The 23688-nt window shown below is 37.7% G+C and overlaps 1 protein-coding gene across 2 annotated transcripts in view; it reads right to left on the reverse strand.

Moving 5' to 3' along the window:
* Positions 1-5793: 5793 nt before the first annotated feature.
* EMC2 (ER membrane protein complex subunit 2) overlaps positions 5794-23688 on the reverse strand; it is a 49966-nt gene continuing 32071 nt past the window's right edge. Inside the window, exons 6-11 of one of the 2 annotated variants that reach the window (XM_082330415.1) lie at positions 20624-20709; positions 20394-20453; positions 17813-17894; positions 16590-16700; positions 14051-14155; positions 5794-6864 (exon numbers count right to left, since the gene is read on the reverse strand). In XM_082330415.1, coding sequence (XP_082186541.1) covers positions 6778-6864; positions 14051-14155; positions 16590-16700; positions 17813-17894; positions 20394-20453; positions 20624-20709 — 531 coding nt within the window. In that variant the 3' untranslated portion in view covers positions 5794-6777. The remainder of the gene's footprint in view (positions 6865-14050; positions 14156-16589; positions 16701-17812; positions 17895-20393; positions 20454-20623; positions 20710-23688) is intronic. The other variant, XM_082330416.1, reaches the window with a different exon arrangement.

Consider the following 23688-nt stretch of genomic DNA (forward strand, 5'->3'; position numbering starts at 1 on the left):
GCATTCAGAAGATTGAATACGACAGTTGGGCACTGAAAGGGCAGGAGAAAGGTTGTTCTTGCCCTCAAGACAGATGCCAGAGCTGAGTAACAGGCCCTGTCGCCTCGGCAGCCAAGGCCCGGGTGCTCTCGAGCTGGCACCCACGTAAGGCTGCTCCTTGCACGGACCTCAGCCGCCCACCAGCCTGTTAGGCTCCTACCCCTAAAAATTCACTTTCTGTTACGTAGTTAGACAGCTGAAATACAGAGAGCAGCCAATGTAAATGAGCTTCCTTCGCAGAGGGCTTTTTCAGCAAACTTCACATAAAAAAAAGGGCCTAAGGAAAACCAGACATAAAGCTCTTGCTAGGCTGCTTCATCCAATTCCCTCCCACAGCGATGGTATCACGTATCGATTTGCTCTCACAGTCTGCTCCCAAATGGCTGCCTCTACTTCTCTGCTTTACCGAGAAGATGGTTTGTACGTGCAAAAGCCTTGATGTTCCTTGAAACTACTCTGCTAATAGGTGTAGCTGTTTCTTGCATACAGCTAATCAGGCTCAAAATTACCTGAATACGGGAGCTTCCCAAGAGGAGTAAATTATCTGTATTAGCAAAGGCTCCTTTCTCCGTCTGGGTGGTGCCTACACTTAACTAAATCAAAGTTTACTTAAAAGCTTATTAGAGCTTTGGCTCCATACAGACATCACATTTCTGGGAAGTTTTGGTCAAAAAGCTTGGCATGGCTACAATTACAGTATTGTTACATGTCACTAAATGTTATTGATATGTTTAAAACAGAAATTCTGTGTTCATTTTATATACAATTTATCTCAATTGCAGTGAGAAAGACCAAGATATTTATAGGCTTTTCAGAATTTTCATCCTCTCTTTCAATGTTTCAAACATATTTCCAGCTTACAATAAAAGCTGCTAATAATGCCCAAAGCAGTCCATACAATAATCATTCAATTAAAAACCTAAAGGAATAACAATGTTGATTACAGAATTAAAAAGCACACAGCAGCCATTGACTTTTAATAGACCTATTTCATGGTTTTCATTCTTGATTCTAACTTAAACAGAACAAACGGCAACAGCTGTCCAGGGAAAGAGATACTGGTTTACCAGGTAGTTTTCTTACCCTGCTGCCCACATTTACACAATTTCCAAAGTCTAAACTGAAACAAATATTCTCCAACAGCCAGTGACAGCTTTGAGTGTTGTATCTGTATTTAATGGAATAAAACCCACAAACCAGCTTGTCACACACACCACTGTGTCAAGCTCAATTACCTAAATAAACAGAAGTAATGGTTAATTTTACTTGCTGCTCACTTTTTTGAAACTGCCTCAGTGTTGATTTTCGCAGTCTCTTCCTGGGAGAATTACATCTGCCTGGTTTAAAGTTTCACTTCCAAACACCATAGTCAAAACCTAAAAGCTTGCTGCAGAAAAACTGTGTAAATTTGGGAAAAGATCCTTCTTCGGTCTTTAGGGAAAATTAGCCTTGATCCTAAGAGGAATCTTATTTAAGTGAGAACCGTCTGCGGGACAAGTAGTGCTTCTACTGCTGATGCAAACAGGTCATGAGGTGCCATGATGGAAGCCCATCAGGAACTTTTCCCTTGTGAGCAGTCACTCTAAATGTGTCTTTCTTCACTGGTAGCCCTGAGGCAGATGCCTACGTGCTAGCCAAATGGCATGAGAAACCCTAACATCAAGGTCACACTGAAAAGTTAAAATACACAGGGATGAGGAGAAAAATATCTTTGCACTGCAATTTCAGGGTTTTTTTTTTTAAACCCAGCCTTACACCTCTCATTATTTACGTAATGCAAAACACAGCGTATTTTATCATCCTCTGCAGCAAAGAGAACTACTGGGCCTAGGCTGACTCAGGCAAGCTGAAACGGTGGCTCTGGCTTCCTCCAGCCATCCCTTTCCCCTTGGATAAAGGACATCCCATTTGGAAGTGGTTTCCCCAAGTTACTCACTCCGTGCTCTTTCACACACACACAGAAAAAGGCCCAGTGACTGCGAGAACTAAACTGCGGTCACCATGACACCATGAGTAATAGATCTTTCTGTACGTTTGCATGTCATTCAGCATGGATAAAATCCACCCACTTACATTCTTTGTCAAGCACCCAGAAACGAGCTAAGCAGACTGCAGATGTTTAACAGGACAGGTCTGCTGTCTGACGTCCTTTCAGTCCAAGGCAAAGGCTTATGCGCTGACCTTTAGCTGTGCACTGCAGCTAAGTGTGCAAAACCTTTGCAGATCCAGGATCAGTCCAGCAAACCAATCCATCCTACCCTCACCTCCACGCCTAGCCCCAGGGAAACCGGTAGGGTACCACATCGGCAGCAAGCTTCTGCAAGATTCCTGCTGTGCAGTGGCCAAGGGGAGAAAAGTTAAAAAACAGACGACAGTCCCTAGTAGGGGCAAAAACCTGCAGGCAGACTCTTGTCGATGTGCAGCCCTGCCAGCAGCTGGGTGGAGACTCGAGCCGTGTCGGGTCTCTCAGCACCCACTCTGCAGGCTCTGGGCTGTGCCGGTCCCGTCTCATGTAGCCCTTTTCAGCTGCAATGGTGCCTGCTCACCAGGAATGCTCACCTCTGGGATCCGAAGCGCAGATGAATGGCGTTTTCTTTGCAACTTGCCATGGGAAGTCCTACTACGCCATATGGGTTGAATAGGCCTTTGCGCTGCTCTCCAGCCTCTCGTCCTTCTAGGCAAGCATTAAAAGGACTGCCCTGCTTTGCACAGGGGATTTCATCACCACAGAACAAATTAAATTCGCCTATCAAGTGCACTGATAAAAGGTCTCCATTTCGCATCCAGCAGCTGAAAAACAACTTTCTCGACCAGAGGCGGTTTTCGGGGGGTTAGGTTTTTTTTTTTGGTTTTTTTTTTGTGGGGTGGTGCTTCAGCTTTGTTGGGGTGGGGGTTTTTTGTTGGTTTTTTTTTGTTTGGGGGTTTGTTGTTCGGGTTTTTTGTTTGGGTTTTTTTGGTTGTTTTTGTTTGTTTGTTTGTTTTTTTAAGAGGCAGATAGATTAATGACCATTTATTTCTGAAAACTAGTCTGTGGGTTGAATCCAACTTCCAGCTGGTGCCTATCAAGAGGATACAGATCTGTAAGGGCACCGAGTCACTCCAGATAAGACTAATGACTAATTTCACATACCTTATTCTCCATGTAGACTCAAGTAGCTGTAGTTAAGCAATAGTTAGTCCTAAAATTCTATTCATGCACTGAGCAATGCAAGTAATAAGCAATATTTTGAGACATAATAAGCAGTATTAGTTTTCTAGACAAAACCACATTCAAGAACTGTTCTAACGCTCCTCCGCTCTGACACCAGCTTGAGGGAGGGCAGGAGAACTGTCCTCTCCCTGCATACTGGGGTACGTGCGCAGTGCACAGCACCGTTTCACTGGAATCGGTATGGTTTAGATTTTAACGGAGTGTTGGTTTTACAGCTGAATATATGGAAGCTCTTGAGTTACAAGAAGAAGAGTTATTATTGTAAACCTGACTACAGCTACAGTTGGTGTTCTTGGAAGATGAGGATGCAAGTAACAAGAAGCTAACAAATTCATGCCAGTTAAGTCAAGTTTAATTTGCTTTCCTTTTCCCCTCCCTCCTAAAGCTGGCTGAAATACAAGTTCCACTGTAAATGCAGCGACTAGCAAACATGGATGCCATCACAAATACAGCGCTGCCAAGAGGAAGTCCTCCGTTGACTAATAACAGAGTTTCCAATAGCAACGGCAAGATATTCTGGGCACCGAACTGACGAGATTTAGGGATATATCCTAAACGAGATGTGCTTTTTGCAACTACAGAATATGAACTGTATAACATTTGGACAAAAGGTTTTTAAGAAGTCACCAGTAACTTGTATTACAAAGGTAGAATCAGAGGTTTTGCTGGCTCTGCAATGACCTTTACTTCAACAGATAACACCAAGCTCTCCCTATCAAGCCTATTATGAAAGTATGGCTGCAAAAATAAAGACACAAGTCATCGCTATGCAGTTTGGCATTGCAAAGGTCTCAAGTTCTTGCTGTCGACTGAAACAATATGAAAACATAGCCTTTTATTTTGGAAAGAGGAGACTGCACGCTTAATATTTTTGCGTAGCATTTGTCAATGTCAGAGCACAATACAGAACATAATCAAGTTCATTTGTTAACTAAGTAACCCATTCTTTGCAAACCTATTCTTTAATGCAAGACTGCGTCAGTGACATATTACAAAATCATTTACTAGAACTGGAAAATTACTTTTATAAAAATCACATCATATCACAGCTTCTCTTCCGTACCCTTTGCTTGCTGAGATTGCAGGGCATTTCATACAGTTACTTCTCCTACAGACACGGGATTTTTTAATTTTTTTTTTTCATTTGAATACGGAAAAAACCCTGAATTTCCATTCCTGCAATTCAATAGTTCTATCAAAGACTGCCCATGCATTTTCATAGGAGTAATTTATTGTACCTTTGAAATAAATACAAATTGGTCAGAAATATTTGTTAGGTCAATTTGTAAGCTCTACTATGCGGGAATTATGCCAAAATATAAGCACAAATCAGAGTGCTAAACAGTAATTTCAAAAGGATGCTAAGCAGTAGTGAAAACTAGAAGGTTCTAAGCAGCCAAATGAGATGAGATTTGCCATCAAATCACTGAAAACAAGAAACAGTGCAAACTTCCTTACAGAGAAACTGATATACTATATGCCCAAGTCTGACATTGTTACGTTAAAAGCTACCTCTGAATAAAACATTATAAACGACACTTTCCAGCAGCATAGATGCCTGCTGCACAAGAATACTGCACTGCTGCTTTTTAATACCTTGGAGGTAAAATGTTATGCACCTCTAAGTCATTTTAGTCTACATTACAGCTTCCCACCATTTTTAATTTTAGAATGCGACCAAGTTATTTGAGATGCAGGTAAAATAAAAAAAAAAAAGACTAATGAGTGTTTAAAACTCTAGATGGCACACTCATACAGTAAAAGACTATAAATCTGAACAGAAATACATAGGTTCACCTATGATATTTTCTTGATTTTCCACCTGAAACATACATAATCTATCCGCATATACTGTTTTGAGGCCAGATTGTGAATTACTATTATAAAAGGATCTGCACTATTTCCCCAAGTTAGAATTGGGTGATTTAATATAATACTATGCAGTATTTGCAGTTTTGTATTTCAACAGTAATAAGTTAAGATTCCACGCTCAATTAATTCTCACAGCATAGCACCCATCCCGTCACACCATCGCACTCCGACCTACTTCATGGATAATTGGAATGAGATCTTACATGTTTCCTAAAGGCACAGTCCCATGCAACAACCAGGTCAGTTACACACATTTTCAAGCTTTGAACTCACAAGGGAAGTTCTTGTTGCTGCTTTGTTTTCAAGCAGGAGCTCAACTTTGTTTTATTACATCAAGTCCAGGGTCATAAAAAGGATATTTTAATAAATAGCTTTTAACCTACCCTCTATATAGAGTAAGCAGTATAAAATCTGAAACTCAAATCAGCTTGGATGGTGGCAACCGTCATGAAAATGACATCGCAATATTTTTATTAGAATTTATCAAGGCCATGTTGCTGCTGTCATGTGATCTTACTGAAGCTGTAATAAATGAAAGGATAGCTGTGCAACTGAATTACCACAGTATGCATCTGAACAACATCCAGAATGATCAGAACTGCAAAATTCATGAATTAGGGTGTTGGACTAATTATCTGAGTAAATAAACAAGCATCTAAAGACAAATACAATATAGATTCACAGTGTGATAGATGCTTCATGCTAATGGTGTAAAAACACTTTTATCCTCCAGTAAGTACAAGGCAGTCAAACAAACTATCTCATCCTTACAGTGCCATAACACTTGGTTACTGTGGAGAAGCTACTATACCATAGCTTACACCACAGTGAAGGGGTACCCATAGCATAGGTACAAAATCCGTACAGACCAGCATGCAGCCCTACATTCAGATGGTTTTGAAATTCATGATGTGGAACATATGTACAACAAAGGACACACAGAATGAACAAAAAAAGTGCATACGCAGATACTGATTGGAGAACTACGTGGACATAGAAGCATTTGCCCACAAAGCCACAGAGAAGAATGTCTTTGGCCTTAAGCCAGTACAAAAGCCCCTCTGAAGCAAAATACACAAATAGGTTTTCTTCATTTCTACAGCACCAGATACCAACTCAGTAATAAAACCATTAACATCAACTTTTTTTCTCTAATAAGGTGTATTCATAATCACTCCTTGCTGTATGGTAAATATTTACCAGAAAGTGTACATCTGTAGCATGCTTTTACTTTTAAATATGCAAATAAGATAAAAATATCTAACATACATTATTCGTCTACATATATAAATTCATAATTTCCATTTGCAAGTCGAATAAATCACTGTCATTTTGTTTTAATCATTTAACAAGTTTATTTCTACAAATTATGGCTTAAAAGCAGGTACTGTAGATATAAAAATCTAAAGAGACTGATGTGCAGCACGTTATTTCTTTATGTTTTCTTCGTGGATAAGTTATTCATTTCAGTGGGTATTCGTCACATTTCTCGTAGCAGCAATAAATAGGCATTTTACTTTTCATAAAACATTATTTTAGATAGCACGTTAATCAATACAAAATTAACTTTTAACAGCACTGGAGTAACATAACCCATAGGTCGTTACAGGTTGATCATGGAATTGGAAAATTTAATATTGGATCTCTGTGCCATCCTAAGATTGAGTGATTTGCAGGGTCTCCAACATGTCTTCCACTGCCTTCAAAGAGTACTTAGTTTCTTTCTTACTGCGACCTGCAAACTAAACAACAACAAAAAAGCATTTTTATTTGTCATATATCAGAAATTCTGTGCATAGATCCTGTACAAGTAACGGTTCTAAACATTAAGTACCAAAAATTTACTCTAATTACTATAAACCTAGAAGCACAGCCTCTTTTCTTGTTTCACTAAACCTCAGCATTTTTACTAGAATACAAGCTATATCACCCTTCCACTAATAAGTAATAAAAAATACAACAGAACTCCTTAATTTCACTCATTTGCTCTGAATTTGAATATTCAGCACTAACAAATATTCCACTTTTAAATTTAACATTTATCTGAATAGAGATCTTCCTGTTGTTTTGTTTGCTCTGTAAAGTTTAACATAATTTTGATTTCAGACCTGAATTTTTTTGTGAGACCCAAATTAGATTATATTCATAATTTAAATAGCAGCAAGACTTGGACCTGCTATTTAAGCTAATCTATTTTCTGTTTTTGTTATAGTGAGACAGAGAAAATCTACTATAAAATAATCTAGTCATCATATAATTATATTTTATGGTCCAAAGTAACTGTGAGTAATGACCTTGTATTGGATTGTAACCTACTATTACAACAGCAATTTCAGGGAGCATTTGGAAAAAAAAAGTCTATCTGGATAACAAAGAAAGATACAGCTTAAATACTACTTATGGCTTTAGATTCCCTAAGACACACGCAGCCAAGTTTGGGAAAGGAAGGGGTAGAAGGGTAGGGGATGTTCATCACCCCACGCTGACCTCAAAAGGGTTTTTCTAACTGTACTGACGATTCCCATCACTCATCAGCCATATCTAACACAGTGGATTTATTGACTAGGTTGGTCTTCAGTCAAATGAAACTCTCAACCACTTTTAATACACCTGCATTAAGAAGTTTTGCATTTGGGGTTGGGAGGGGTGGTAAAGAAATCACAGAAGCAGTAACTATAACTTACTGGTAGTAAAATAGTCTACTCTCTACCTAAATGTTAACATCTAAACACTCAATAAATTTTCAATTTAATGTTTTTTATTTCAAATACCACTGGTGTCTCGCATAGTTAGTCCTTGATTTATAATGTGTCCCTTCTCTCTTGTAATTAACTTAATTTAGCAAACTCTTCATGACCTGTTAAGAAAGATTAAGTCATCAAACCCAGGTAATATCACACCAGCAACAAGCTGCAGGACCTGTTAACCTGCTTTTGACCCCCAGGCTACAATCTAACACTGGGATTCCCAATCAGTACTGAGTTTTTAAAAAAAACAGTTTTGGCACAGTAAATGAAATGCTATTTCAAATTAAATAGTTAGGAGAATGAAATGTTATTATTGTGACATTACTTCATAGTTAAGAGACATACTGAAAACACCGTATTTTCATATTTCCAGATGATGAACCGATGTGCTATGTTTTGACTCTAGTAGTATGTATAAACCCATTTTTCAGGTTGTGCAGTTTCCACAGTGACCTGCAATAGTCAACTTCAGAGGAAAATCAAAGATTTCTTAACACTCTCCCAGGTGAGAGAAGTAACTTTTGCTTAGATCTCACTTAATACAATATCCTCTTTTTGTTCATACTAAATAAGAATAGTCCCAAGCAGATACTTGAGGAGTCCAAATCCTTTCATAAGAACAAGCAAATCAAAAAACAGAACTCAAAATGCTCAACTGAAAAATTATTTCAATTCAAAGCATTCAGAGATTCCAATAAAAAGCACGGAAGCCTGAGTATATTGTGGTCAAAAAGCACGCTTGGCAAGACACACAGAAAGCACGCAGAGGAAAGCTTCAAAATAAGAATTTTACTTATGTTACTTCTCTTCAGGGACACTGAAAGCAAAACCAACATAAGACATTAGTTTAAAAAATGTTACTTGCTAATTTCAAGAGTGGTTGCCTTCATGATACTGACGTGTACTTTAAGCTGAGCAAATAAAACCGAACTCCGCGTCATAACAAACAGAAGTGTACTTGGAAATGTAATCACTTCAGATTTGCCCTGACGAACAATTATTTTGTCTATTCTGCCATTACACAGCAATTTGACTGATTGAGCCGGAATCCATTTCTTAAAATCATGATTTAATTTTCTGTTTCCCAAACGGTTTGTAACAAAATCACCTCTCCAACCATAAATAACATGTGGATTGCTAACACAGAAGAATTTAGCAATGTACCCAAGAAGCATGTATCTGGAAAATTACTACGAGTAGGATCACATTAAAGATTTTTGTGAGCATTAATCAAACTTGCCTGCCTCTGCTGAAACGCTTCTACCAGAGGACATGCTAAACCAATTACCTAATTGAAGAGCACTAGGTAGCCATATTTTGTTTCGATGTTAAAGTAACTGTGACTCACGTCCTCAGTCAGAACAGATATACGTTCTTCACAGAGTCTGCACAGAGAGAATAATCCAGTTTCCCAGTGATAAAGCAAAACTAAGCTTATAATAATAATAAACTGATAATAATTCTTTGAATAATGAGTACTTCTCTAACATCTGAAATAAAAGATAAAATTTTTTTTTTTTTTTTTTTCCCCACCCAGTCAATTAAATTTAAGTGGCCTAGAGAATAATGACCTTTTTTTTCAGACCATGTGTTAGCAGACAGGAATTCCAGCTCCATGCAGCAGCCCTAGCTACAAAACCTTTCTCTCTTCCTTTGAAAGTTTACATTTCTCCTAGATTAGGCACAGATGAGAAGTACTAATCAGCACTGAGGGTTACATATTTAACATCAAAATAGGTATATTAATCAGATGGAGCATCAAATATCTGTGCTTTTCATAAAATTATTTAATTCAACTATTATTTAACACCATATTTTTCTGTAAAGAAACTGCTGTACAGTCTAACCCACACTGGTGAAAGTGAGGTTTTCTTTTTACACCAGAAGATTGTTGTCTTTAAATGACAATAAACGAAAAAGTTCCTCTGATTTCATACAGGAATGCACAGGAAAAGCAAAAATCAAGTGCCAAAGCAAACTGCTTGAATGAGAGAATAAATTGAAAGAAGGGGACCAGTAAAAAATATTTCAAGTAAATTGCATATAAAATAAAAAAATGCAACTATAGCCAGTGCTGAATTTGAAAAAATAAAGGCAGGTTTCCAAAATTACTGAGCAAACTGCTGGTAATTCAAGTTCAAACCCAGCCTGAAAAAGAAGAATGATCTCACTGCAAGACAATTGCTCAAAAGTAGCTTTTTGAATTAATAACTTCATATATTAAAGTCACAAATTCATAGAATTTGTCTAGGCACCCAAGTCAGGATTCCAAATGCATCTTATTCTCTAGAACATGACTACAGGAAAAATTGCATTTAACAGTATAAGAACGGCCAACTAATAAAACAAGTCAATGCCAAATTCAACAAGCTCTTAAGGCTCTTATTACACTTTACAAAGCGCTTTGGATAATGCAAGGAAAGTGGGGAGGATTTACAGAGATAATATAAGTATCTAGCTTAAAATTTGGCTAGACAACCCTCCAGTAATGGAGGAATGCTGTAAGGGCTTCCACTGGCACAAGCGACCAAGGTTTCATTCTTCAGTCCAAAAGATGACAATTTCCAACTGCTCAACATGCTAAGGGAGCAACAAATCAATACTGACTCATAGGGGAAACTGCCACCTACTACATCACCAAACACCATTTATTGTAGGAGCTGGATGTGGTAAGTCTCTGACATACACACTGGAGTGGCCAAACCCTTCTGCAGCCTTGTAACAAGCTCAGTAGGGTTGGGCTGGGGCAGTCCTGTCCAGCTGTAGTCACTACTTCTTGTGGTACTTCTGTGAAGAGGAAGGGGGGTGTTCACACCATTTGTTCGTAAATCCCAGCTTGAGCACTTAAATCTTCTGTATAGCTAAATTCCCCCTATGATTCCAGTCAGATGTGGTGTTCATCACTTCATGTCCCAAACAGCTAAAAAGAGCAGCGGAACTATGCAACATATCACAAAAGTATGAAGTCACAAAGAAGTTATGACATGTGTTTTAAATATGTTAGTTTTGTTAACATGACGTATTCTGGTAAGCATCAACGAAAAATGCTTAACATAGGAGCCAAAAGAGTTTCACAGAAACAGTGGAATTGCACTTTCCAGTATATACTGGGTTTGCCATGGCAAGGTTTTGGTAGCGGGAGGCTACAGGGGTGGCTTCTGTGAGAAGCTGCTAGAAGATTCCCCTATGTCCCATAGAGCCAATGCCAGCCGGCTCCAAGATGGACTCACCGCTGGCCAAGGCCAAGTCCATCAGCGATGGTGGTAGTGCCTCTGGGATAACATAGTTAAGAAGGGGGGAAAAAAGAAAAGTGTGCAACACCAGCAGCAGTCAGAGGAGAGGAGTGAGACTATGTGAGAGGAACAACACCGCAGACACCAAGGTCAGGGAAGAAGGAGGGAAAGGAGGTGCTCCAGGTGCCAAAGCAGAGATTCCCCTGCAGCCCATGGTGAAGACCATGGCGAGGCAGGCTGTCCCCCTGCAGCCCATGGAGGTCCATGGTGGAGCAGATATCCACCTGCAGCCCGTGCCAGAGCAGACGGATGTGCCCAAAGGAGGCTGTGACCCCGTGAGAAGCCCATGCAGGAGCAGGCTCCTGGCAGGACCTGTGGACCCGTGGAGAGAGGAGCCCACGCGGGAGCAGGTTTGCTGACAGCACTTGTGACCCCGCGGGGGACCCACGCTGGAGCAGTTTGTGAAGAACTGCAGACCATGGGAAGGACTCATGTTGGAGCAGTTCATGGAGGACTGTCTCCCATGGGAGGGACCCCACACTGGAGCAGGGGAAGAGTGTGAGGAGTCCTCCCCCTGAGGAGGAAGGAGCGGCAGAGACAACGTGTGACGAACTGACCGCAACCCCCATTCCCCATCCCCCTGTGCTGCTCGGGAGGAGGTAGAGAAATCAGGAGTAAAGTTAAGCCTGGGAAGAAGGGAGGGGTGGGGGGGGAGGTGTTTTAAGATTTGGTTTTTATTTTCTCATTACCCTACTCTGATTTGATTGGTAATAAAATTAAACTTATTTCCCCAAGTCACATCTGTTTTGCCTGTGATGGTAACTGGTGAATGATCTCTCCCTGTCCTTATCTCAACCCACATTTTCTCTCCCCTGTCCAGCTGAGGAGGGGAGTGATAGAGCGGCCTTACTGGGCACGGGGTGTCCAGCCAGGGTCAACCCACCACACAGTAAAAACCAAACCAAACCCCACACCAAAACCCAAAAAAACATACACACACCCAGAAATGCCTCCAACACCACCACTTCTCCCAATACGAGTCATATTTTGTTAGAAACATTGTAATGTTAACAGAAAGCCATGTGGAGAGGAAAAAAAAAAAAAACAAAACAGAAAAAAGGCAAGCTTATCTGGCTGTGAGTCAACTACAAGCTGTCATAATTAAACTTTCATTATATTTATAACCAGGAGATACCTATTTCTAGGTCTTAATCTTGGTATGCCACCATTCCACAGCCAACACTGGGTTTACATTTCCATCCTGATGTACCCTGAAAGGGGCTGTTTCCCAGAAGTGCTAATCAGTCTCTACTGGTGCTTTGAACTGGAGACTTCAGTCATAGTATTCACTTAAAACATCTGTTCAAATCCCCTCTAATCTAAGCAGTTCATTTTATTAAGATGTAAAACACGGAATAATAGTTTTCACTCAAAATTCACACATCTTTTAAAACCTGTTTTGTTCTATCAGTAGCGAATCCACTGTGTATTCTGTACTTCAAGGGGTTTTGGAGGGGAGGAGGGGTGTTTGTTTTTTTCTAAGTCCTGCAATACTTGTGTTTTCCATCAATATTATGCTTACAGGAATGTCAGACATACTGAAGTCAAAAGAAGTCCTGCTTATTTACGGGAAATCAAAGATGGTAATTCATACACACCTTACTGTCATGAGCATGTAAATGGTGTATTAATGAAAAGCAGGGAGTCATTTAAACAGCAAAACACAGAAAGAAACTTTAGGCACACAAGTATAAAACGCCTAATTATGTCCTCAGGAATACAATATTCTTCACTGTAAAGTACAGTCAGAAGCTACAGGGCCAATCAGGGGAAATGGAAAATACTTCAAAGTTGTAATACATCAAAAACAGGTCAGCCACCAGAAGCTGTGCTGTTGGCAATGAAACAGTGTATCAAGAAAACTGCATTGGCCATGAAAGAAAATCCTAATTTAATTCCATAATAGATGGAGCTGGTCAAAAGGCCATTTGGTAGTACTAACTGTGAAACAGCAGCAGCAAGAGAAAAATTAAATACTGGGTTCTGACGCTGAAATATTACAGAGAGAAAGGACTATTACATGTATATAAAGTCTTTGCATTTAATACCAACAGTTTTGCTCAGAAAACGTTCTGGGGAGAACTGGACAGTATGATGTTGATCTTCAGGATTACTTATACATAAACTTTGATGGGTAGGTCATTAAGAATAGCTATAACGGAGTCGAATAGACATACTATGTTTGGGATGCACGGACAACAGAACCTATGAGCTAAAACCTGTTTTCATTCATAGTTACAGGAAAAATATAGAGGCTTATAATACAAAAAGCAAATATAGATGTTTATGTATAACTTTTCAAATAGCTGAAGAGACTCCTAGTGACTTCAGTAAGCTTTGATTGTGGCCTGCAAAATCTACATTTTCACAATTCAACAGGCATTTTTCTATAGAACTACACAAAACCAACTTCAGTCACAATTACTAAGGTAATTATTAGGAACACCATTAAATATGATTTTGAAAGGTCAGAATAAACAGAAGGAAAATGAAATTCTAGAATTTTCATTTGTTTCTAGAAAAATAGAAGTAGATGACCAAGCTACTATAATAATTAAGACATAACAAGTTTTATTAAAATACTTAGCTGAGTATATACTTAGAACTGAGTCTTGGAGGTCAACATTACACTAGTGTACATTCAGTTATTGTTAGTGGAAAAAATCTGTTTAAAGCTAATAAGTAAATAATAGTAATTAATAACTGTAAAATATCAACCTTATATTAATTAAGGCTTCCAGGAAATCAAACAGAAGTAGAACACAAAAAATCCAAGCAAATTATGCTGATTTACACCTCATATCTAACCTCTTGAACAGCAGTTGATAAAAGTGCAGAAAAGAACTACAGAGCATGTTAAGAGTATCATAAAACAATGATGTACTAACCTGGTATGCTCTATTTATTTGGTTAGCTGCCCAGCTGGCATATTTCATATTATCTTTTTTCATTTTTGCACTTGCTTTTGGATTGGAAGCAATATGGCTGGCAGACTAGGAATACAAAAATAAAACCAGTGTAACTACAAAATATACATGCATGTAATAAACTGAGAGCATTTAGCACCTTTGCATTCAGAGCCCCCTGCACAGTGACAGCAGAAAAAGAGAAAAAATAAAAACAGTTACTGGTAAACAGCATCCAATTAAGAATCAGCTAAACTTTTTAAACATTTGTTCTAATTAAAGCTAAACTAGACTTCAGTTCAGTTGTGTACCGAGTTAGGAACCAAACCTGGACATGATCAGTTAATCCAATTTGCTTTTCCTAAAGTGAGAGTTAAGGATCAGTCTTCCCCATTTAATTTGTTGTCAGAGATTATATAAAATACATGACTTGTGTGTCCAAACTGCCATTAAAAACATGACATTTTTCCCTGTGGCATCAGAAAACACATTTTAAAGGCAGGTAAGACTCTATACATAAACTATGCCCATCTTCACCTGAAAAAATAAAAAAGATTACTTAAGAACCAAACTCATCTCAGAGACTTTTCCACTTATATAAATAAATCCACTTCGCAAGGAATCACTGCTACTCCCTCCCAAAACACCTTCCTGAGTGCAAAATTACTTGAATACAAAGAACCACAGAACCCTACTCTCACCCATCAATGAAGAACCTCCAGAGAAGACTTTAACAAGGAGCATGGACGCAGATGTCTACATGAATACTACATTTCAAACTGAATGAACATTCCCTTACAGCTACTTCCCTGGAACTACCTCTGAGTGGGACGTCAAAGAAGCAGCCTCCACAAATGCAGGAATGCATTCTCTGAAGCCATGCCCACATGAATTGAATTTGTGATCTGGTACAGGGGCAGGGTCCTAAGATGAGGCATCATTCTCTCTGGTTTCCTGAACTCGATGAAGTACTGACCAGTTTCCTCGGTAGATACAGCTGAAAGCCTTTGTGGAGAATTTACCAGGGTTATGGACATTCTTTGGGGACTACGAATGCTGGGCATGTCTGTCAGGTACAAAAGCAGCAGCCACAGCAAAATCAGATCCTAAAGCCTGGAAACAGCATTACACAGAAATTAGGAGCCAAAGGGTAGACACAGAAGCAGCAATGGTAAAAACCACCTAGTGAAATGTGACAGTAGCCAGCTGAGCAAAACTGAAAAACTGAAAGAGAGCATACGTACATTTTTTGCAGTAATGAAATTGCATTATGCAAATCGGGGTTTATATGTATGAGTTTCAGGCACTGCCAAACCAAAAAGTTTCTCAAATGCTTGGGTCATATTAGCTCAAGGTTGCCAGCCAGATCATCATAGATAACAGGCTCTAAATCTACTTCAGACTGAAATAACAGGCAGGACGTAAGATCTGAAAGAGGACAAGCCAGTATTGACCATAATAAATCCCCATGCCTGTTCTAGAATCAATGCAGAAGTCTATATGTATACACACCTTAAAAATCAGTTTAGGCCAATAAACAGATTTGCTACAAACTTTACTCCTAAAAAGCTAAATGACCTAAGGAACAGCAAGGAGCCAGTTTTTATTCCTTCTTGAACATACAATCACCAACCCAAGATTCTCTGCAGATGGGCTAAGAAGATCAGGTCCAAGTCTCTTTGAGTCTTAAAGGTGATGCCTAACAAGTCCCTGAAAGGAAACTCCTATTGCCTGGTATTTATAGGAAGTTTCAAAGTTACCTGCCTGATGTGTCTCTGTAAACTGCACCCCTCCCAAGAGACAAAAAGGTGGCCTAGGACTTAAAAAAAAAAACAAAACAAACAAACAAACAAAAAACAACAAACAAAAACCCAAAAAAACACAAACCAAAAACCAGAACCTTTCTGGTTTTGTCCCTAAAATGATCTTTTAAAAGATCTAAGATCTAAAGGAAGACCTTAAATAGAGGCCTCAGTATCTTTGGAGAAACTGAAGAACTGGTGCCAGTACACGCTACCCGTAGTCATGGCCACACTCAAGCCAACAATGCTGTGCAAGCTAAAGACTCATTTTGAAATCAGAAGTAGAAAATTGTATTTAGAAATTGGAGTGAGAAAAAACAAAAACAATAACAATGGGCTGGTTAGGAAAAAAAAAAGAAAGGAACAAAAGTAGCCATCATACTGTGCTGGTACTCTTCAGCAGTTCACCATCCTGTAGAGAAGAGTATGACTTTAAATCCTTTTTCAAGAATTTATCTTCATGTGCCAATAATTATAATTCTTTGGAAAACATGGTCAAGACTTAAAGGTTAAGAGCACTTCAAGTAAGGAGTACTTACTGGCATAAAATTGTCCGTACTCAGTATTTAAAAGCAGTGTCAATAATCTGAGCTATTAAGTTCAACCAAAAGAAAAAAAAAAAAAAAAAAAAAACAACCAACAGCAAACGGTAAAAGGTAATATACATGCATAAAAACATATTCAAAGTGATAACATGGAAAATATATAATCATGCTTACCATGTAAAGTCCAAACAAAGCTCTCATATTTCTGTTGTTAAGCTTCAGTGCTTGTGCAAAATACTTTCTTGATAGCTCAAGGTTTTCAAGCCCCCCCTGAGTGTATTTAACCTGTAAAAATTATAAGCTCCTGAAACTTGCACATGTCATCCATACCTCAGGCATTCACTCTTGAAGCAAAGATATTACGAAATTTCACTTCAAGTTTGTTTCACATGATATTTCAAATCAGGTGAGTCCTACGAAAGGCCAAATACTGGCTCTTTTCAATATACAAATATTTTAAAATATTCAACTATAGGAGAAAAAAAAAAGCCAGCATTAATTTAATTGCTACAAGAATAAAAAGTGATTATTTTGCATCTATACACACTTATAACCTTGGGATAGTCTCTTACGAAAATTTTAAATTTTAAATCTAAAGCTAAATTCTGACTGCTATAAATCCATACTAACTCTATATTTCTTCAGCACAGCACTACACCAGTACACAAAACAACACAATGCCTTTCATTATCTATTCAACTGCAAAATAGCGCAAAGTTTAGATTACTCCACTGTTTTTCTATTAATTTTGCCTGTTATTAGATCAACAAAAAGAGGGATAAATATAGAAGACATGCTTCACAGTCTACCAGAAAGCTATTTAGACAAGTTTTAACGTTAAACTAATTTTATCCACATTAACAAAAGAAATTAAATCCATTCAAAGCAGTTAACAGCATAATTTAGGGGAAAAAATAATATACATCTGAAAAAAAGAGTGCAAATGGCTAAAAATCTTGAGCTAAAACTTCTAAGGGCCCTCTCTGCCCCCAGTGCTCTTTCAGGCAAAATCTCCTACGTGGATTCCAAGATCGGTCTCCACAATAACAGGCAATATATCATAACCTCCTAGGCAGCATTGTTGTGGAAGAGTTTAACTTCTCATGCACTTAATTTGAAAAGTGCATAAACACTTCAACAGGAATAGCTCATTTAAAATGAATCTTTATCTTCAATAATTCCTGCCCTTACGCTTACATTTGCCTTAGTCACACTGAGTAAGAAAACACAGTTGTGTTAACATGTTAAGTTCTATGAGATGTTAACATTCTCTGTGTACTCTCTTAAATCTCCTAGGGAAAAATTAAAGAGGTCATTTTTATTCCATTTTCACCACTTCAGTAACATAAAAACAGAGTATGTATTCAAACATAATTGGTTTTTCTGAAAATACTTACTTCAGCGTATTGCTGACAGTATAAGTGGTTGTGTGGATTAGTCATCATAAGCTCCTCTAAGCAGAAGGCTGCCTTTGCATAGCTGAGGAATATAAAACACAGTGACAAAATGAAACAGAATATGCAGTTCTTTGCTTCAGTTTCTTTACAGCACAATAAAAGTAGTCTTATTTTCCCCCCTATAACTTCACGTGATTCACAATTAAGAAAAATGTTTTATTTTTAAAATGATGTTCAAAACCTCAAGTTACTATTTTTACATCATAGATAGTGAAGAATATACAAAATTTAATAGTCTAGGTATATACAGAACAGCTCATGGAAAGCATTTAGTATACTCATTTCTTATTAGTAAGTGCCATTTCTGATCAACAAGAGTGATGAGTAGAAACAGGCATTAGGTACTACAAGACATTTGAACTCAGACTACAAAATAGTTAATTTTTTTCTACCAGAAGATTCAGCTACCTGAGGATTCACAAATCAAGCTACAAACCAGAGCACTTACACTGCCAGTTAACTTGACCTGCTCACAGTCAACCACAGAAGTGACATCAAAAAACCATACTAAGAAGAGTTCTAAAAAGCAAACAGTTCAAATCTATATATAGCATCATACCAGTCCAAATGGGCAACAACTTATCATTGCAAAAGAAAAGGCTAGTACTTGTTATTTAAATTAAAGCTTTCAGAGAGAATTAAGAAGTCAAGCTCAAAATGTAGGTTTATTTAATTATAAAAATCTTAGCTTCATAAGTGTTCAACTAATAGACTTTCCTGCAGAATTTGCTTCTTCTACACATATGTGACAGCACTGTTGCACAGAGTTTCCATGACAGGATTCCAAAATTCAGAGATGCAATATTTATAATGACAGTGTGGGTACATATTTAATATCAGAGTAAAAACAATCTAGCAGTTCTGAGACAATATTAAACCATATAATCTATAAAATCTTATTTCTTAAAACGAATATATTGTGGTTTTCTCCTGTGCACATTATGATAGTTGTGTACGTATTTCAAATATTAATTTGGAGATAAAAGGATGGCCACCTCATTCTCCAAAAGCAGAAGCCACAGTCCTCATAACGGAACAGAGCGTAGAACTGAGGACTACATAAACCTTGTACTAAGTGTGTTTATGAACAATGGTAACAGCATGGTGATTTCACAAGCGAGACTGAATTCGTGAAACTGATAAAACAGGTAAGCTGATGAATTGTTTCCTTTTTTTAAAAATCAACTTCTAGTTGCTTTTCAGCCAAGATTCCAATTTTTCCCCATTTAATCATCAAAATAATAACAACAATGATGTTCATAAAGGTACAGAGAGCACAGTCAATTTTTTCAATGAACTGCAAAAAGTTCTACATATTATTTTTTATTGGAATAACAGACCAAAACAAATACAAGCAAAACCAATTTCTTTCTCAGGTTTTATTACACAGTTTTGTAATACAGATTATAGCAACAAAAAACCCCCCAAACCAACCCAAAACCCATTAGTGGAACACGTATGCTTCCACCACTCTATCATTCACTTTTGTACTGACAGATCTGACAAGCTTAAATATGTTTCTAACCATTTGAAAAAAAAAACATCTATTTTCTTGGAAAAGTGACTGGTGAATTTCCCAAAACAAATGGAAATCTGCATATCAAAATTCTAGATTATTCCTTAAGTCAGCATTTGAAAGAGTTTAATAATTATTTTCTTTGAGTATGGGGCGGAAATAAAGGTGATGAGGCAACAATTTTATCATCACAGTGAGAATGGCTATTTCTTCCTTGAGAATTTGATTCTTTTACTACTCTCTAGAAAGGAAGGAAGGAAACAATGTGATATAATTCAGGCTGGGCTGAAGAACTAAAGAAGGGGGAAAGAGAAGATACGCCTTTGGGTGGAGGTTAGAATTAATGCTGCGATATTAGAAAACTTGCACTAAGGCTTTGAGCTAATCCTCTCACACTGGGATTTCCTCCTGTCACTACAGCAATAAAAAAAAAGCTAACAAAAACATTAAATATCCAATAAGCAAGTTACTACAACATTCAGCATTCTTGATTGCATTGGGGTTTGTACCCAGGCGACCAGATGCCTCTAACCCTGGATCCATGTTTTGGGTTTGTTTTGTTTTTTTAAAGGTTACTAAAAGTTCTTGCAGAGATAGGCCAAAAGAAAATCAGAATATCTGTTGCCATGATCAACTGATTTTAGAAGTAAAGAATTTAAAACCTATAACTAGTAAAAAACATCACTTGAATGAAAAATTATGGGAAATAAGTGCTGTTCCCTGCTACACTCAAACCACTTCTTCTAAAGTATCGGATTTAAAAAAATGACTGAAACATACAGGTAATTAAGTAAACCGTTTCGGTTTTAAAATCAAGTGCCTTCTTAAAGCATTTGGTAGTCAAATAAGGTCAGTAATTATTTCCTGTTGATGCTTGTTATATTGGACATGAGACAGCATACTTTCTAACACTAGTCCTTAAAAAAAAAAATCACTGAGGTCTTTGACTTACACAGAGTACTTTTCAATTTAACAGTTTTTATGAGGACTTAGCAAACAACTTACTCATGTTCATTGATGTAAAGTTCTGCAAGTTCATGCCAAGCTTCTTGGTCTCCAACAAATCTGTATAGAGAAGACAAGAGAGGAAAAAAGAAAAAAAAGAAAGAATGTGCAAGGGATTCTGTAGATGACCAGCATGGAAGCAAAAGCGTAAATCAAATGCAAATTCCATTTTAATTAAAAAGATTTATCAGAATAGCAAAACACAATCCGTATTCTTGTAAGACACTCACTGTTCCAGATACTCATTCAGCTCTCGGATGGCCTCAAGATTTTTCCCCTGGGCTTTTCGAATGGCAATCTTACGCTTTCTTGCTGCCTATGGGTTGACATTAATAAAGGATTAGGGTCTCATAATTCCCTGGGTTTTTGTAAAGAAAGCAATTTGACTGTGCAAATTATTATCTCAATACCAGTGGAATTCCACTGCAGAGCAACTGCTAGGTTGAAGTTTATAAACATACCCTATGACATCCCACTGAGAGACTGAAAACCTCTTCTTACAATCACATTATGTATGCTTTTCTTTGGAGGCACAAACTGTATGCATTATTTCATTCAAATAAATGACTGTCCAGATTCTGATAATTACAAAACAGCAGGGGATTGCTAATCTTCAGCCATTCCAAAGACCCCCACCTTGTCATTCACAAGATCCATGACTATGGAGGAGAGACGGTGACTGAGTCTTACAGAATCTCACAGATGCATCTTGGTTGCCACTGTACAAATACGACTTTTTAAAGATTCTTGTTGGAGTGCTGAATGCAATCTTTAATTAATGTTGAATACACACCAATTTCATGAACAAATTTCTCATCGTTCTCAGAGCACAAAGTAGGCTCTTTAATGTAAAGGGAATACAAAATAGACATTTCAATGGCAAAACCGAGCACTACTTTCATATGTGGGTGGAAAATGTATTTCAACATAAACAACATAAAAATGAGTTACAAGAATTATAATGTATTTAAATTTTGAACTCCATAAAAGTTGTTACAGACCACCAGGAGAAAAGATAGACAGAATTTTCATAGTTGATTATTCTGTACTTTAATCCAATATTCCAGTTTCTGAAGTATGTTGGTTACAGTTCTCTAAAAGCAGTTTTCAGACCTCTAGGAGTTGTGAATCAAGATACACTTGAGGTGTAATTCAAAACAATGGACATCTTCCCAGCAGTCTGACAGAGTTTGGAGCAAACACCACTACACCTCAGCAAGCCTGAAAGTCATCAGATCAGGAATCTGACAGAATGAAAGTAAAACCAAATTCCAGCGTAACATGCCTCAAAGAACAAAGGCCATCAGCCTCCTGCCTTGCCTATAACCCCTGTTCTCCTGGGTGATCACTACCGCTGTAGTCAGACACGAGAAGACAGACGGTGTGTGCGTGATGTGTCTGCGTGTACACACACACTTACATGCCATTTCTCCATGAGATAATATTAATGGGGGGGAAAAAAAAGCACACTTTTCCAGTAACGAAGTCCCGCGATTTATTCCCCTCATAGCTCTCATCCCATTTTATATCTTATAAAGAAGTTACACAGTTGGGTATCACCTTACAGAAGCCTTGACAGCACAGGAATGGACAACTCTTCAACAAAACCTTAAACGATTTTAATCGTTTAAGAATGATAGTTCTGAAATTACGCTTCTTCATGATGTACCTCTCTAAGATCACAGACACATATACTCCAAAAGAGTTCTTGTATTTTTACAGTATTTTGAACATAACTATTTGCTTAAGTAATTTCTTATCCTTTGATCATCATTTGAACAAATTTATCGCTTCCAGAAGAAGAGTGTAGTATTTAAGTAAACTAGTTCAAGCTACCAAAACAGCAGAGCTAGAAAGGCTTTTAACATTAACTGTAGGTTTATTCTTTCCTTTGAATTCATCTCCTTCACCTCCTGCACAAACATATAATTGATGAAAATTCAGTGAAAATTACTCAAGTGAGGAAAAAACATTTCACTTTTCTGCTTAAAGGCAAGGCACGGGCAGAGAGAAAATTCATCAGAATGATCAAGAGACACATTAGGACACAGGCAGCGTTGTGGGTTTACCCACAGTCATTTTGTTTTCCACTGCTTCTTTGTCAAACTGCAACCTGTGAAGTTAAATCCATCATTCTACTTTTACTGGGAGATATTTGGCTAAAAGCCATAACTGACTTTGGAAAATTTAACTGATGACCACATCTATCACTACAACAATAATACACACTGTTTATGTTATTTTAGAGGTTTTAAAGATAACAGGGTAATTAAACTTATTTTTTTAAACACAAAAAATAATTCTACATGCTTATCATATTGCTACTATTACTAAACAAAAAAACCCAAACCAAACCCGCACCCATTGCTCTCTATCACGTCTTATGAAGAGGTCTTCAAGCATTTCGCAAAGCAGGTCACTACCCTTGCCATGGTGGGAACACCAGGGCAGTGTTAAACTCACTACCCACGGCTGATATTATCCACAGCCCAGTGACCTGCCCACTGAGCCCGAAACATGAAAGAAGGGAAAGCGGGGATAACAGCATGCACAGCCCGTATCATGCAATCATGGCTTACAAAGCCAAGTTCTTTGCAGGTGACCATCTACTTTAAAATGTAACTTTTGGATTAAAAATTCAGCTGGTATTTTCAAAATTTAAAGAAAAAACAACCAAGAGATGGAACTGATCAAAACTAAACTGCTTGAGAACTGCAATCATCTGTTTAATATATAAAATCAAGCAATGCATCTGACAACTTAATTTGCAATGGCAAACAGGAACAGCCTGCATAAGTCACCCTCCTTTTTTGTTTCTAATGCAACTCCTTCAATCGCATGCAAGTCAGTCCTCCAAAAGGGTCCGGAAACACATTTTCTCCATGGCTGCTTTATTTCTTAACCACAGCACTCCCAAATAACGTCAATCACTGTAACCTCAAAACATGAATTTATGAAAAGCTACAACTGTTTCTAGTCACAAATATAAGCTGATATTTACCTATAAGCAGCACATCATCTAATGCATTCAAATAATGAGGATAAAAGGATTTGACATAATTAACATGTTCTGATGGTAGCACTTAGGAGTAAAATTAATTACATATACATTTGACAAGATTTATTTGCTTCTAAATGGCACCAAATCTCACAATATTTCTTCAAAATTACACTTTTTGTTTCTTATTTGAGAAAAGTAGAATTTAAAACTTCCTTTTTTATCCACCTTTCTTATCACCAAAAATAAAGCAGCACCTGGGCTCGAAATCTACACTCTCCTCACCCTCAAATAAAC

This window comes from Platalea leucorodia, assembly GCF_965183815.1.
Source record: "Platalea leucorodia genome assembly, chromosome: 1".
Classification (NCBI taxonomy): domain Eukaryota; kingdom Metazoa; phylum Chordata; class Aves; order Pelecaniformes; family Threskiornithidae; genus Platalea; species Platalea leucorodia.